At 41.8% G+C, this 12,409-nt stretch overlaps 1 protein-coding gene across 1 annotated transcript in view; it reads left to right on the top strand.

The window, feature by feature from the left end:
• Positions 1–8,989, top strand: part of nt5dc1 (5'-nucleotidase domain containing 1) — a 64,627-nt gene extending 55,638 nt beyond the window's left edge. The window contains exons 10-12 of the mRNA XM_037750344.1: positions 2,784–2,957; positions 5,465–5,633; positions 8,449–8,989. Of these exons, the coding sequence (XP_037606272.1) occupies positions 2,784–2,957; positions 5,465–5,633; positions 8,449–8,561 (456 nt within the window). The 3' untranslated portion in view covers positions 8,562–8,989. The remainder of the gene's footprint in view (positions 1–2,783; positions 2,958–5,464; positions 5,634–8,448) is intronic.
• The last annotated feature ends 3,420 nt before the right edge of the window (positions 8,990–12,409 follow it).

Below are 12,409 nucleotides of genomic sequence, written 5' to 3'. Positions count from 1 at the left end.
ACGTTGGTGATTCTCAGTGGGATCAGTAGTAGCAGCAGCCTTTTTACATTCGAGACTCTTGATGGTGCTTAATGTTTTAACATATTTAATTTAGTATTGAGCAGAGCTGTTTTAAAATGTTTTGGAGAATTTTGAGTCAAACACCAATGAGTCATGTCCTACAGTAGACAAGTGCGAGTCTGAAGTTCTCATTTTTTGGAGTGAGCTCTGGTATTGACTTACAGAAAGCTATTACATCATTCAGATCATTTGACTTAATTCTAAAGTACATAACATGTAGAAATCCTGGAAAGAGTCACCATAATCCAACATACTTTCATAGTTCTAATAATTTTCTATAAAGCAGTACATCAGTAGTAATTAAAGATTAAGAACACAGAACAATCTTGACTACAATACCTACCACTACGTACATTATTTATAGTGGGTATCGAGCACTAAACTGTTGTATTGGAATCCATTTAGTAAATGGCCATGCATAGACTGTATGTAGACGTGTGGCCATCTATATATACAGTCTATGGCTATGCATATGTGTTGCTCAGTCCTAGCAGGGGACTACGGGGCTGCTCAGGAACGTTTTGATACCATGAAACTTATGGCAACATAACGATGCCAACATAAGCTGCACTGTGGCGTAGCGAGTCCTGCTCTGGGTGAAGCTCTAACAGCTAGCGGCTGCATTTACAACCGGTGATCAGCCTCATATTGTGCGGATGTGTTTGGAAGAGAAGCGTCTGCCCGTCCTGCAGTCCGAGTCTCTTCATGGTGCTCTCCCTCATGCAGAGCTCAAGGCTGATTCAGGCTAATGTAACTGTATCCATACACAATGAATCTCTTCTATAATGTGTTGCCTCTGTGCTGGAATCCTCGGCCTCTGTAAATATTTATCGTAGTGACCCCGTGGCTCTGGCAAGCAGCGCTGCTGAGCAATGAGAAGAAGTGCAGGGCTTTTTAGGGGGTACGAAGACCATCTGTGGGGAGTTCTGGGAAAGGCTGGTGGAAATGTGATTCCTGCAAAAAAAAAAACACCCCAACCCTCCCCACCCAACAGGCCCGGCCCGCAGCCGACCCGATTAGCCCGTCTGTTTGTTTACATGTGGAAGGGCCGGCCTGTGAGGGGGAGGGAGGGACCAGACGCAGCTACTGGCATGCCTTCCATCCTCTTTATGGCCTTCTGACTCCTGAAGGGAGGTTTGATTTAGTTAGATCAACGTCAATGTGCGTCATCCCTGTCTGTGACGGCTAGAAAGGGTTTACAAGATGCAGCTTTGTATGAAACGTTAAGCTTTTCTGTGCTCTCAAGTTCATTGTGAGATTTCAGGTGATGATAAAGAGCCGGGTTTTCATTGGATGGTTCTGCCAAACACAGATTGAGGGAGCCTAAATGCAAGATTTCATTAAATGTGATATTGGCTTTGGTTAGAGAAAAAAAAGACAGAAATATTACAACTTTCAGCCTCGAGCTACAACCTGAATATGAGATCCAGGCATGAGGGCCATATTTTAGAATGTGGTGTACTTTTGAAGGTGCAATTTTTCATATATTTCAACTAAACTTAATTAAACTTTTACTTAAAGCGGCACTAATCAATTTATGTATTAGTAACGAGGGCTCAAATGTGTGATGTGGGTTGCTTATAGTGATGTACACCAACTTTGCAGTTCCCCTCAGCTTTACAGTCTTTAAACTTATTACTTTGGTTTCCCAGCACACAACTAAAAAAAAAACATGCTATTATCATTTATTGATCCCTTGCAAAAATCATGTGTCCTCCGGTGCTCCTAACGGCATCTGCAAGATTTCACAGACCGGAGGAAAACAACCAATCGGAGCTGATCTGGAGCCTTGCCGTCTCTGAGCAGCTGTCAATCACGCGCGAACTCCGATCAAACGGTCAAACTAGGCTGCACTGATCAAATATGAATCAATATTCTGTTACTGTAATGTCTATTTCTCTCCTCAGATGTTTTCAGAAAATATCTTGTAGTGTACTGTTTAGCTGTAAAATGAGAAAGTTTGTGACCCAGCAGCCATATTGAGATCCGTTGAGGAAATACCAATCACCGCCCACCAGCCGGAGCACAGCCAATAGGAGCAGTTTCTCTCTCTGAAATGACCTGTGATTGGTCAAAGTCTCCCGTCACGGGCTAGATTTTTTTAAGCCTGAAAAGAGAGCCATGAAGAGGTGCAGAAGTCTCTCAGAACACTTGAATTACAATATGCTGAAAGGTTATTATGGAATTTTGCCCAATGATGCCAAAAAATATTCTGCCTACTGCCGCTTTAATTGTTCAGTATTTCTGAGAACTGGCCTTTCACTCTGTAGCCTCATCTTACTGTAAAGCCTTTTTCCTGTGTTCAGAATGTCAGCAGACTTCTGTGTCTTGTCATTTTAATCACCAGCGTTCCCCACTCCTCACTCCATTTCCTCTCCCGTTTAAAAGGAGAATAGAAATAAGCGGTTGTTGAAATGGGATGTAAAGCTTTGAGCGGTGTGTGCGTCTTGGAATGCGTCCCGGTAAAGCCTGCCTCAGCTTGCTTCTCTTTCCAGACGTGGAGGACAAAAGAGATGTGATGGTCAAAGAAAGTTTGTGATGAGTTTTGCAGACTCATCGTGTCTGGTCTAGTTCACCCTTGGGGGGCCTTAAGACGTATGCCAGCTGACTTTGACGGCTGCTAAGAGAAGAATCCAGCTAAATTACCACAGTAATTAAACTAATGTGTAGCTGATGAAAGTAACCATCCTCTCTCTTTTCACCTTCTCTTCCTCGCCCTACAGGTAGTGTATTTCGGAGATAGCATGAGGTCGGACATGTTCCCCGCCAGCAGCTTTGGGAAGTGGGAGACGGTGATGGTCGTGGAGGAAATGGAGGGGGAAGGCGTCCCGAAGAGTGACGCGGTGATGTCCAACGAGGCCCAAGTGGAGCCGCAGGAGAAGAAGGGAAAGTTTGAGGTAAGTTCACTGAAGCAGCTGTTTCAGTTTAGCAGAGAGCTTTCCTCTGTAGCCCGCTCCTCATCTCTACTGGAGGCTACATTAGCCGCTAACACACTCTATATTCTCCAACTGAACTGTGTGCAGTCGATTTGCATTGTGGGTAATGTAGGTGCAAGGTTTTGAAAAGGAAGAAGAATGTGTGAAATAAAACAAAATATATCTCTAGTTCTGCTGCATCAATTTTGAGCCTTTTTTCAAACTGTCCATCGTGAGATCGACAGTCTCCATGGTGGAAAATCACATGTGTTTATCGCACTTCCTTATCAATAAATAACGTTATGTCACTGTTTCATATTATGTAGTGTATCACTAATAAATAAAGTAGTCTACTGAGCGTATATTTAAAGGTGTTAAATTCGAAATTCAGAGTATAGTAGAAGTGTATTGATCACGTCTGTCCGAGTCAAATCGATCACTATAAGCGGATGATTATTATAACCAAACTTTGTTGTTGTGCACATTTCTCATGCAAATTACCATCGAATTGACATTTTGATATTTATTACATGAATACAAAGTAATGATACAGAGGAGGAGGAGCACCGGAGGACACAGAGGAACATGATTATTTTCAGATTTCTTGTCTCATGCACTACTTTCGGGATATAGAGACCGTTTTATACAAATAACTTGTTTTAATCCTATTTACTCCAATCTGCCTACTCCAGCTTGAATGTTCAAATTCTCAAATACAGAACCTTTAAAGTAAATTCTTACATTTTGTTTCATTTTGTAGGAAAAAAAACACACTTAATTGAATGGTAGTAGTAGTTTCCACTGTTTTAAAGGGACTATTTGTAACTTTCAGAAATGCTTGTTAGTAGCGAGACCTGTGGCCGTGAAATCAACGAAAGTCAGCGTCGGGCTCGCGCCTGCTCGCTCTAAATATACCTGAACGTGCATCGCTCAAAACAGTGAGGCGACACACGTCAGCTAAAAGCACAATATCACTCTATATTTCAGCTGCTTGGCAGTAATGTTAGCTGACCAGACGAAGGTCTCTCCATGAATCAATGCTGATCCTAGTGTTGGCTTTTCCTGCTTCAGCGCAGGCTTCAGCAGCGGGGGCTCTGCAGCGAATCTCCCTGCTCTCTCCGCCCGCAGCCGGAGTGAACAGGGAGACACCGGCACCCGGTCGGTAACGAGACGATAAAGTTTCTTGTTGCAGAGCTCCGTCACTTCACAAGACACGGAAACCTCTGTTGGTCTGGAGGAGCTGCAGCAGTTATTTCTGCACAAAACGTCCACTCTACATTCACTAGATATTCTCAGAGCTAAACTAACTCTTCTGCAGTGTGGAGTGAGCGCACGTTCACGTCTAGAGGTGGAGCGAGTACGCGAGAACACGCACGCTGTCTGAGTGAAGGCAAGCAGGCAAGAGGAGACGAGGCTCCGGCCACACGCGAACACGCATGTGCAAGCGCGCACGTGTCCCGACCCGTTACATTTATACGCTTAAAAAGTTACAAACAGTCCCTTCAACAAAGTGTAAAGAAACTTTTGTCACACCAATATGACAGCCGGTATAGCATCAATGAAGTGGATTAAAAAAAGATGAACAATAAGATCTATGAAGTGGAATATATTTTCTAAAAAAATGTAGTTAAAAGATACTTCTATCTAGCTCGTGATAGCGATCTTGCAGATCAGCCCCCCGGATGTGGACGTTATATCAGTAGATGGAGCCGATGAGAACAAGATGAACTCTTGATGGTGATGAGATGGATGAAAGTATTTACAGACTTCCTCTTCATTTATCAGCATCATCTCAAATAGCCAATCTGATGACACCGCGCTGCTCTATGTATGCATGCATGCACTTCCAGTAATACTGCAGAGAGGAGTAGTGGTGGTAGGCAAGCAGACACGTCAGCAGGGTATGTTGTGATGAGTGTGATCCGTCTCATCTGGGTTGAGTTACATGTAGGTCAGAGGTTTCTGCTTCAGCACGCTGGAAGAAAAAACCCCAGAAATACCTCTGGCAGTCCTACTTTGTTCTGTTTTCTCTTTGGTTCCTTCTCAAATATTATATTTAGAAATATTTGGCACAAATCTCCATGACGACGTGATGCATTCAGATGTTTTCATCCTCTCTGAATATTATGTAACATGAATTTCCCGTTTTGGTTTGTGTAATTTGCATCTTATCGCATCCTTCTTTAAACACCACATCCTGTTATCACGACGATCGCTGCTCATCAGCTCTTTTTTACGTATAAAATGGATTGATGTTGTGTGAGTGATTGTGGGTAACAGAGCGGGGGATTTCTCAGAAATACTGATTCATGCAGTAGTCAGAATAACCCTTAAAGCTGCTAGGGTTTTAAGCCGGTTTTGAAGTCTTGCACTATTCTCCCCTGTGCTCAGGGTGGAGTTCCCGCTTCCTTTTATCATGTCTGCACATGTCTGAGTATGAATCCCAACATGGTTCTAGAGTTGGTTTGTGTGTGTGACTGTCTCAACAGGAGCAGGGCATGAAGTCCCCCTCCGATGTGTCCAACCAGTGGGGCTCCTACTTCGTCGACGTACACGGAAGCGGAGGAGGGGACGAGGAGAGCCAGAAACTGACCTGGTGCTGCCACTGCATTCACAAATACAGCACCATGGCCATCCCTAGTGTTGAGCACATAGCAGGTATGTACAGTAGCAGGAGTTTTGATGGAGATAGGAGAGCAAAAAACAACAAGGCCCAAATAATAATAACAGTAATAATCATAATACGAACACGTCTCTAAAAAAATGGTACAAAGAGCTTTACAACTTCAGAAACAGAGAAATAGATGTAAAGAATAAAAACTGGACCAATTAAATCTAGGCAAATGACATGTTAAACAATACATCAGACCCGCAATACGTCAGAAATAATCCAAGGGTCAATGATAAAAATGTCTGTGTTCAAATCAGAGCTGTCAATCGATTAAATTATTGAATCGCCAATTAATCACACATTTTTTTATCTGTTCAAAATGTACCTTAAAGGGAGATTTGTCAAGTATTTAATACTCTTATCAACATGGGAGTTGGCAGATATGCTTGCTTTATGCAAATGTATGTATATATTTATTATTGTAAATCAATTAACAACACAAAACAATGACAAATATTGTCCAGAAACCCTCACAGGTACTGCATTTAGCATAAAACATATGCTCAAATCATAACATGGCAAACTGCAGCCCAACAGGCAACAACAGCTGTCAGTGTGTCAGTGTGCTGACTTGACTATGACTTGCCCCCAAACTGCATGTGATTATCATAAAGTGGGCATGTCTGTAAAGGGGAGACTCGTGGGTACCCATTGAACCCATTTTCATTCAAATATCTTGAGGTCAGAGGTCAAGGGACCCCTTTGAAAATGGACATGACAGTTTTCCTCACCAAAATTTAGTGTAAGTTTTGAGCGTTATTTAGCCTCCTTCCTGAAAAGCTAGCTGGATTCTTTAGCTTTTCTCGTCTCATATGATATCAGTATCTTCACAGCATCAACAGCAAATAAAACTCACATTTGATTTTCTTCAACCAAGCAAAGTGAATGTGTTATATGCCACATAGTGCGAAGAACATGACTGAGAATGAAACTCATTATGTCAAAACAGGAAAAAAAAACAATCTGGCGTTTAACTTTCAGCCGTTAAAAACCTCTATTCCCACATCAAACACCGTCTCCATCATTACAACAAAGAAACATTCACACGAATCAAAAAGAGGACTGAACAGACGCAGATGCGGAGCCAAGTTTAGAATTAACCACCTCGGCCGCAGAGCAGTTCTGGGAAAATGGTACCAGTCTCCTGTGTAACGATGACCTTAGGGGCTGTTTTCACACTGGGATCATTTGTTGGAGTCTGAACTTTGGAGGAGGAAACCGTGTCTGTCTGCTTTCACCTTTGTGCGCTGTTATTGTTTGCCCAGTGCTTCACTCAAAGTGCAGGTGTTTACAGCGGTTGCCAGGAAACCCCCATTTATGATATCTTGGATTTCTTGGTAACAGTTGCAAGAACTATCGATGTTATCATGACTTGTGTGCATGATGTTCTTGCAGGGGACAGATTGCACTGTCTGCACGCAAACCCCACCACAGTTTGACTAGAGCTCATGTCAGAGAGTTTTAAAGTTTCAGTGTGTTTCAAATGAACTAGGTCTAAGGTAAAAGGGTTTATACGTGTTCTGAATAGCCGCATTCAGAACTGGGCCGTAAAGGCCCGCCAATATAAAAATGATGGTAGTATTAAAAAAAAAGAAAGAAAAGGTCAGTGCCGGCTCTGACCAATTTGGTACCCTAGGCGAGATTTCAGCTGGTGCCCTTCCACCTCTTTTTTTGTGCATACTTTCTTAGCTGGAAAGTTATAAAAAATGTCAGATGCAATTCCAACGTCGGTAAGCACTTCTTTTGAAGCATACTGACTGACCAGGGTTGGAAATGAATACTGTCGGCCTTTCTGTAGTGGAGCAGAGACAAAGTGGTTGGAGAAGAAAAGGTGGTTAGAATGAAACACGTGGTTGAAAACACTGAGGACTTAAAATCCTGGTCTAGGTCAAAAGACAGAAGAAATGATGTACTTTAACCCAATTCAGAATTACTCTCAGTTTGTCTGCTCACAAGGGTGGACATGTTGGCAAGCCCTGTGCCACCATCATGTTATTTTGACCTTACCCACAAGCAGCTGTAATTTAAAGGTCCCATATCATCCTCATTTCCAGGTGCATACTTGTATTTTGGGTTTCTACTAGAACATGTTTAGATGCTTTAATGTTCAAAGAACACATTATTTTGCTCATCCTGTCTGTCTGAAATGCACCGTTTTAGCGCCTGTCTCTTTAAAAAGGCCCACTCTGCTCTGATTGGTTTGTGAGAAAAATATGGCGGTATATTCTAATGAGCCTGCATGTGACATAGGAAGGGGAGCCACATCTGAACGGCTTGTTCAATCACATGTTTTATGATCTAGACAGCCCACAAACAACTGACTGGGTTGTATTATTTCACAGTTTGTAGGTTGGGAAAAACTCCAGATGATACCCAGATGGATGTGCACAAACACTGAAAAGGGGAGTTTTTCATGATATATCCCCTTTAAGAAAAACGGCCAAAGCTGAACAGCATAGTTTTCCCTTTTAACCCGAGTAGACTAGAAAGCTTCATTTACATGTTAAAATTAGTTTTTTGTTTATTTTTTTGTCATTTTTCATCCCACTCGAGTTCGCAGGCCTGGTATACATCATTGTTTTATGCCAGCGTTGACTCTTGGGAGATCAAAAAGATCAAACACGTACGAGTCCACACATTCTCTGGCCCTGAGTGATTACTACCTGCTGTTTAGAACAAAGTGTGCTTTTCCACTGAATAATGAATCATTTCTCTTGAACATTTTGCTGTTGCTTGTCAGCAGCAGCGGTGCATTATGTACTGGACAACCTGCAGTTGACTCCACTGTTTGTTTTTTTCTAGATCTCCCTCTGGATTACAAGTTCCCCAGGTTTTCTCCCGACAAGCCCTGCACCACCGGCTACTACCCCAGGCCCCCGGATTCTTTGCTGAAGAGGTGCGAGAGTCTGTCGTAAAAACGAAAGGGAAAAAAGTTTAAAAAAAAAAAAAAAAAAAAAAGGAAACGTCCTCCCTTACCCCTTCTGCCTCAGGAGAGGAATGTGCCTCCATTTTTGCCTGTAGTTTCCCACCTGACCCCGCCGCCATCTGTGGAGCACAGGAAGCATACACTCCTCACCCATTCAGAGAAACCATGTGAATGTAAGCCACAGTATCTCTCTGTAATAACGCCTACATTTGAACGTCGTTTCGTGGTTTAGTGTACGTGGAAATACGACAAAAGTAAGTGTGTGTGTGCGTGTGTGTGTGTGTGTGTGTCTGCATACAGTAATAACAGAAAACGTAGTGTTTTTTATTGTTTCATGTGTGAGGCCCTTATTATTTTCTGTGTTTAAATATCTGAATTCTTTGAATTTTTCCAAAATAAAGTGAACATTTTACTGTCTCTTTATCCCTGAAGTGATTACCTCAAGAACGTTATCTACTGTAAGCAGTACCCAGATGGTGTGTTTGTCCCTAAAAACCCTTTGGAGTCATTGTGTCAGTATTTCTGTATAACACTGTTACTGTGAAGTCCTCTTTTTTAAAAATATAGTTTTACTGTATGCATTTGAATAACCTTAACATTAGGGTTAAGGTCTACTGTTTCCCCTGTGTCAGTTTCGTAGAAGGTGTTAATCTTCAGGTCATTGTTGCTAAAGAAGTGGCACGATGCTGTCCTTTGTGTTGGCTGTCTCAAAAAAACACAACTTTGGGAAACACGTAATAATAATAGTAATAATAATAATGGATGATGAAGACTATGCTAGATGTTCTCTGTATTATTTTTGGTGCAACAGTGACATGTGCTCTTTGAGTGATTGTGTAAAAATGTGGACTACTTTGTGCTTCATTCATATGCAGTACCAGATTGAGATATGCTCTACCGACTTTCTGAATGGTTCTTTTGTCGGTGTGCGTAGACAAGTTGTGCCATAATATTTAAGAAACACTCTGTGGGAGTTTGCTTGTTTCTCTCACGTCATCGAAAAGATTGATTTCAGACTCATCTCTGTGCATCCGGGAAGTGTTTAGCCTAGCTTAGCACGAAGACTGGACCACTGAAACCACATCCAAAACGTAGGGTTCCGTCTCGATAGCTATAGCAAGCTTGTCAACAAAAAGTCAGCTGGGTTTATCTGACAGCAGAGTTGGGACTGTGTGCAAACTCGAGGTCATCACCGGTCCACTTGGTCGTGCCAGGTCCAAATTACAGTATATTCTGTATTTAGGTGCAGTCACCCATTCTCGGGTCTTGGGTCTGCATGTCAATATGTCTAATGCCTAACTGGATCCAAGCAGACTTAGTATTCGATATCATCTCTTCGGGTCAGTTCAGGCCGGCCGCATTTTGGCTCAGGTCTAATTATCCTTGGGTCAATTACGTACGCGGGTCACGTCTGGTCTCTTAATGTGAAAATTCATTCATACACGTCATGTTTGGTTAGGTTTTTCTGCCGTTCTGCTCCGTATTGGGCCCAACGTTTTCGTTAAGATTCTGGTGTAAACCAGACAACTGGGCTGGGAGAACACATTTAAGATGCAACATGCTAGGGCTGTCACTTTTTCAAAAAGTCATGTTTGAATGAAGTAATTATTGTGAATAATCTGAACAAAGTCACTAAAAAACTATGTGAATTCTTCCATGTTACTTCTCAGATAGCTTGGTGTCACTAGTTTACTCAATTTTGCAACAACAGGCTAGTTTGCTAAGGGGCATGCAATAGAACAGTGACCATGCATTTTACAAACACCCCCACTGAAGTGCAAGGTAGGCCTGTTTCACCTGTGCACATGGAATTTTAGTTTCAGAGAGATCATTACATACCAAATACGTGCTTTTATTCCATGTCTAAACTGTTGATTGAATTCTGAATAAAAGCGTCAGCCCTACAGCGTAACTTACGGTCACAAATATTATGGTCAAAAATTTGCTAATTCTAAATTCATAAAATCATAATGGCTAAGTTTTTTGGTTTTCAACATTGTTTTACATAAACAAGATACAATATGTTAACTAGAATGGCACTCAGAGAGCGCAGACCTCCGCAGTCCCTCTCTCTGCAGGCAGAAGGAAAGAGGCTGGGTGACGCGTCATGAACGCGTCATCAGTTACACTGCGTATGTCTTACAGCCTGTGGTGTTAATGCACAGGCTGAGCGGAGTTATTAAAAAAAATTCCAGAAGCTGGATCATGATCCGGATCGCCACCAAATTCGAATGGATTGTTCATTGTGCCGCACCCCACCCCTCCAAAAAATGACATTAAAATCCATCAGGGACTTTTGGGGTAATCCTGCAAACGGACAAACCAACAAACAAACCAACGCCGGTGAATACATAACCTCCTTCCTAGGCCTTCGGCCTTGGCGGAGGTATTAAAACTAGTGTTTTAGATGTACTTTTGATGAAGCCAGACTAGCATCTTGGCGAGCTACTAGCTAGTTTGCTAGCTAGATTCTTTTAGCCTTTGTGCTAAACCAGAATAAACATCCCAGGCCAATCTCTATAGAGTGCTGCAGGAATGGGTCCTAAAACCCGGAAATGATTTAGCAACCCAGAGTGATGCTAACTTCCTGGTTGGCCCACAAAAATACGTAATCCCGGCACCACTCTATGTCACGACACAGAGATGATACTGGTTTCAATCTTCTCATCTGATCAAACAAAAGTATTTCCCAAAATGTCCTTTTAGATGACCATCATCTCACAAATGAAGAGAGAATATTTTGACAATAATAAGCAGCATATAGCTGTCAGCATGTGTGTGAGATTTGGTCATCCAAAGTGAATTATTACTTTTGCTGTGTGTGCAAGTGTTTTATGCATACAGCTGTGGTGATTGTACTTTTCTTTTCTCATCTGACCTGGAAAATCTGACATGCACATTTGCCTTATGTTGGATTCATTTGTGGTCTTAAGTTCTTAAAAACACAGGGAAAGTTCAATTCTGTGTTCAAGTGTTGAAGTACTGTCAATGAAATAAAATGTTCTACAATTTTCTTACATAGGGGTTTTCTCTTTTTGAGTTTTGTTAGCAAACTTCAGCAAACAAAGACCCTGAACTGTACACACTGAATATGACCTACAGTTGAGTTGCACAGATTTAAAGAGGAACTTGTGAAGCCAAGACAGAAGCAACAATGTCCTTGTTTCACTGTTAAAGTATTTTATCTCATTTAATCTCTCCATGTAACCAAAGCAGCTCTGCAACACAGGATATTGAACTGCTCTGCAGTATTTGTTCTGTTTCACTTCTGTCCCCTATTGGGGTTCAGCTGAAATGTACCAGCTGTTATGATACCATAGCAAAACCTCTACAAAACAGATCTGATGTTAAAAGCGCCTGCATACCCTCATTACTGTCTGAAGACGCATCTGAAATCCAATGACTCTTCAACCAATATGGCATAAACAATATTTTGTCTAGTCCAGTGGTTCTTAACCAGGGGTCCTTGAAGGAGTTCCAGGTGGTCCTCCCCCCAGAAAGATGGGGAATCATTTATTTTCACTGTTTAATTCACTATAGAAGTGAGTCCAATGTGAGTAGGAGTCATAAGATTGACTATTCTTATCATAAGTTTCACTTCCTCCAACGTTATCTCCTTGCACCGCAAATGAGACACACACATTTAGTCATTACCCATTCCTCATTAAAATAGTATATATTTTTTTTACTTTTTATTGACCTGGCTATTTTCTGCAGTCATTGTCAAATCTGGTGTACGTACACTTGCTGGTCTGCTAGCATCGCCTAATGTTACTGAGTCGCTGATGTCATGAAATTTGAAAGCAGCTCAACTTGTTTAAAGGGACTGTTTGTAAC

This window comes from Sebastes umbrosus, chromosome 18 (assembly GCF_015220745.1).
Source record: "Sebastes umbrosus isolate fSebUmb1 chromosome 18, fSebUmb1.pri, whole genome shotgun sequence".
NCBI lineage: Eukaryota > Metazoa > Chordata > Actinopteri > Perciformes > Sebastidae > Sebastes > Sebastes umbrosus.
Note: the sequence above shows the minus strand (reverse complement) of the source record. Positions and strands in the feature narration are given on the sequence as shown.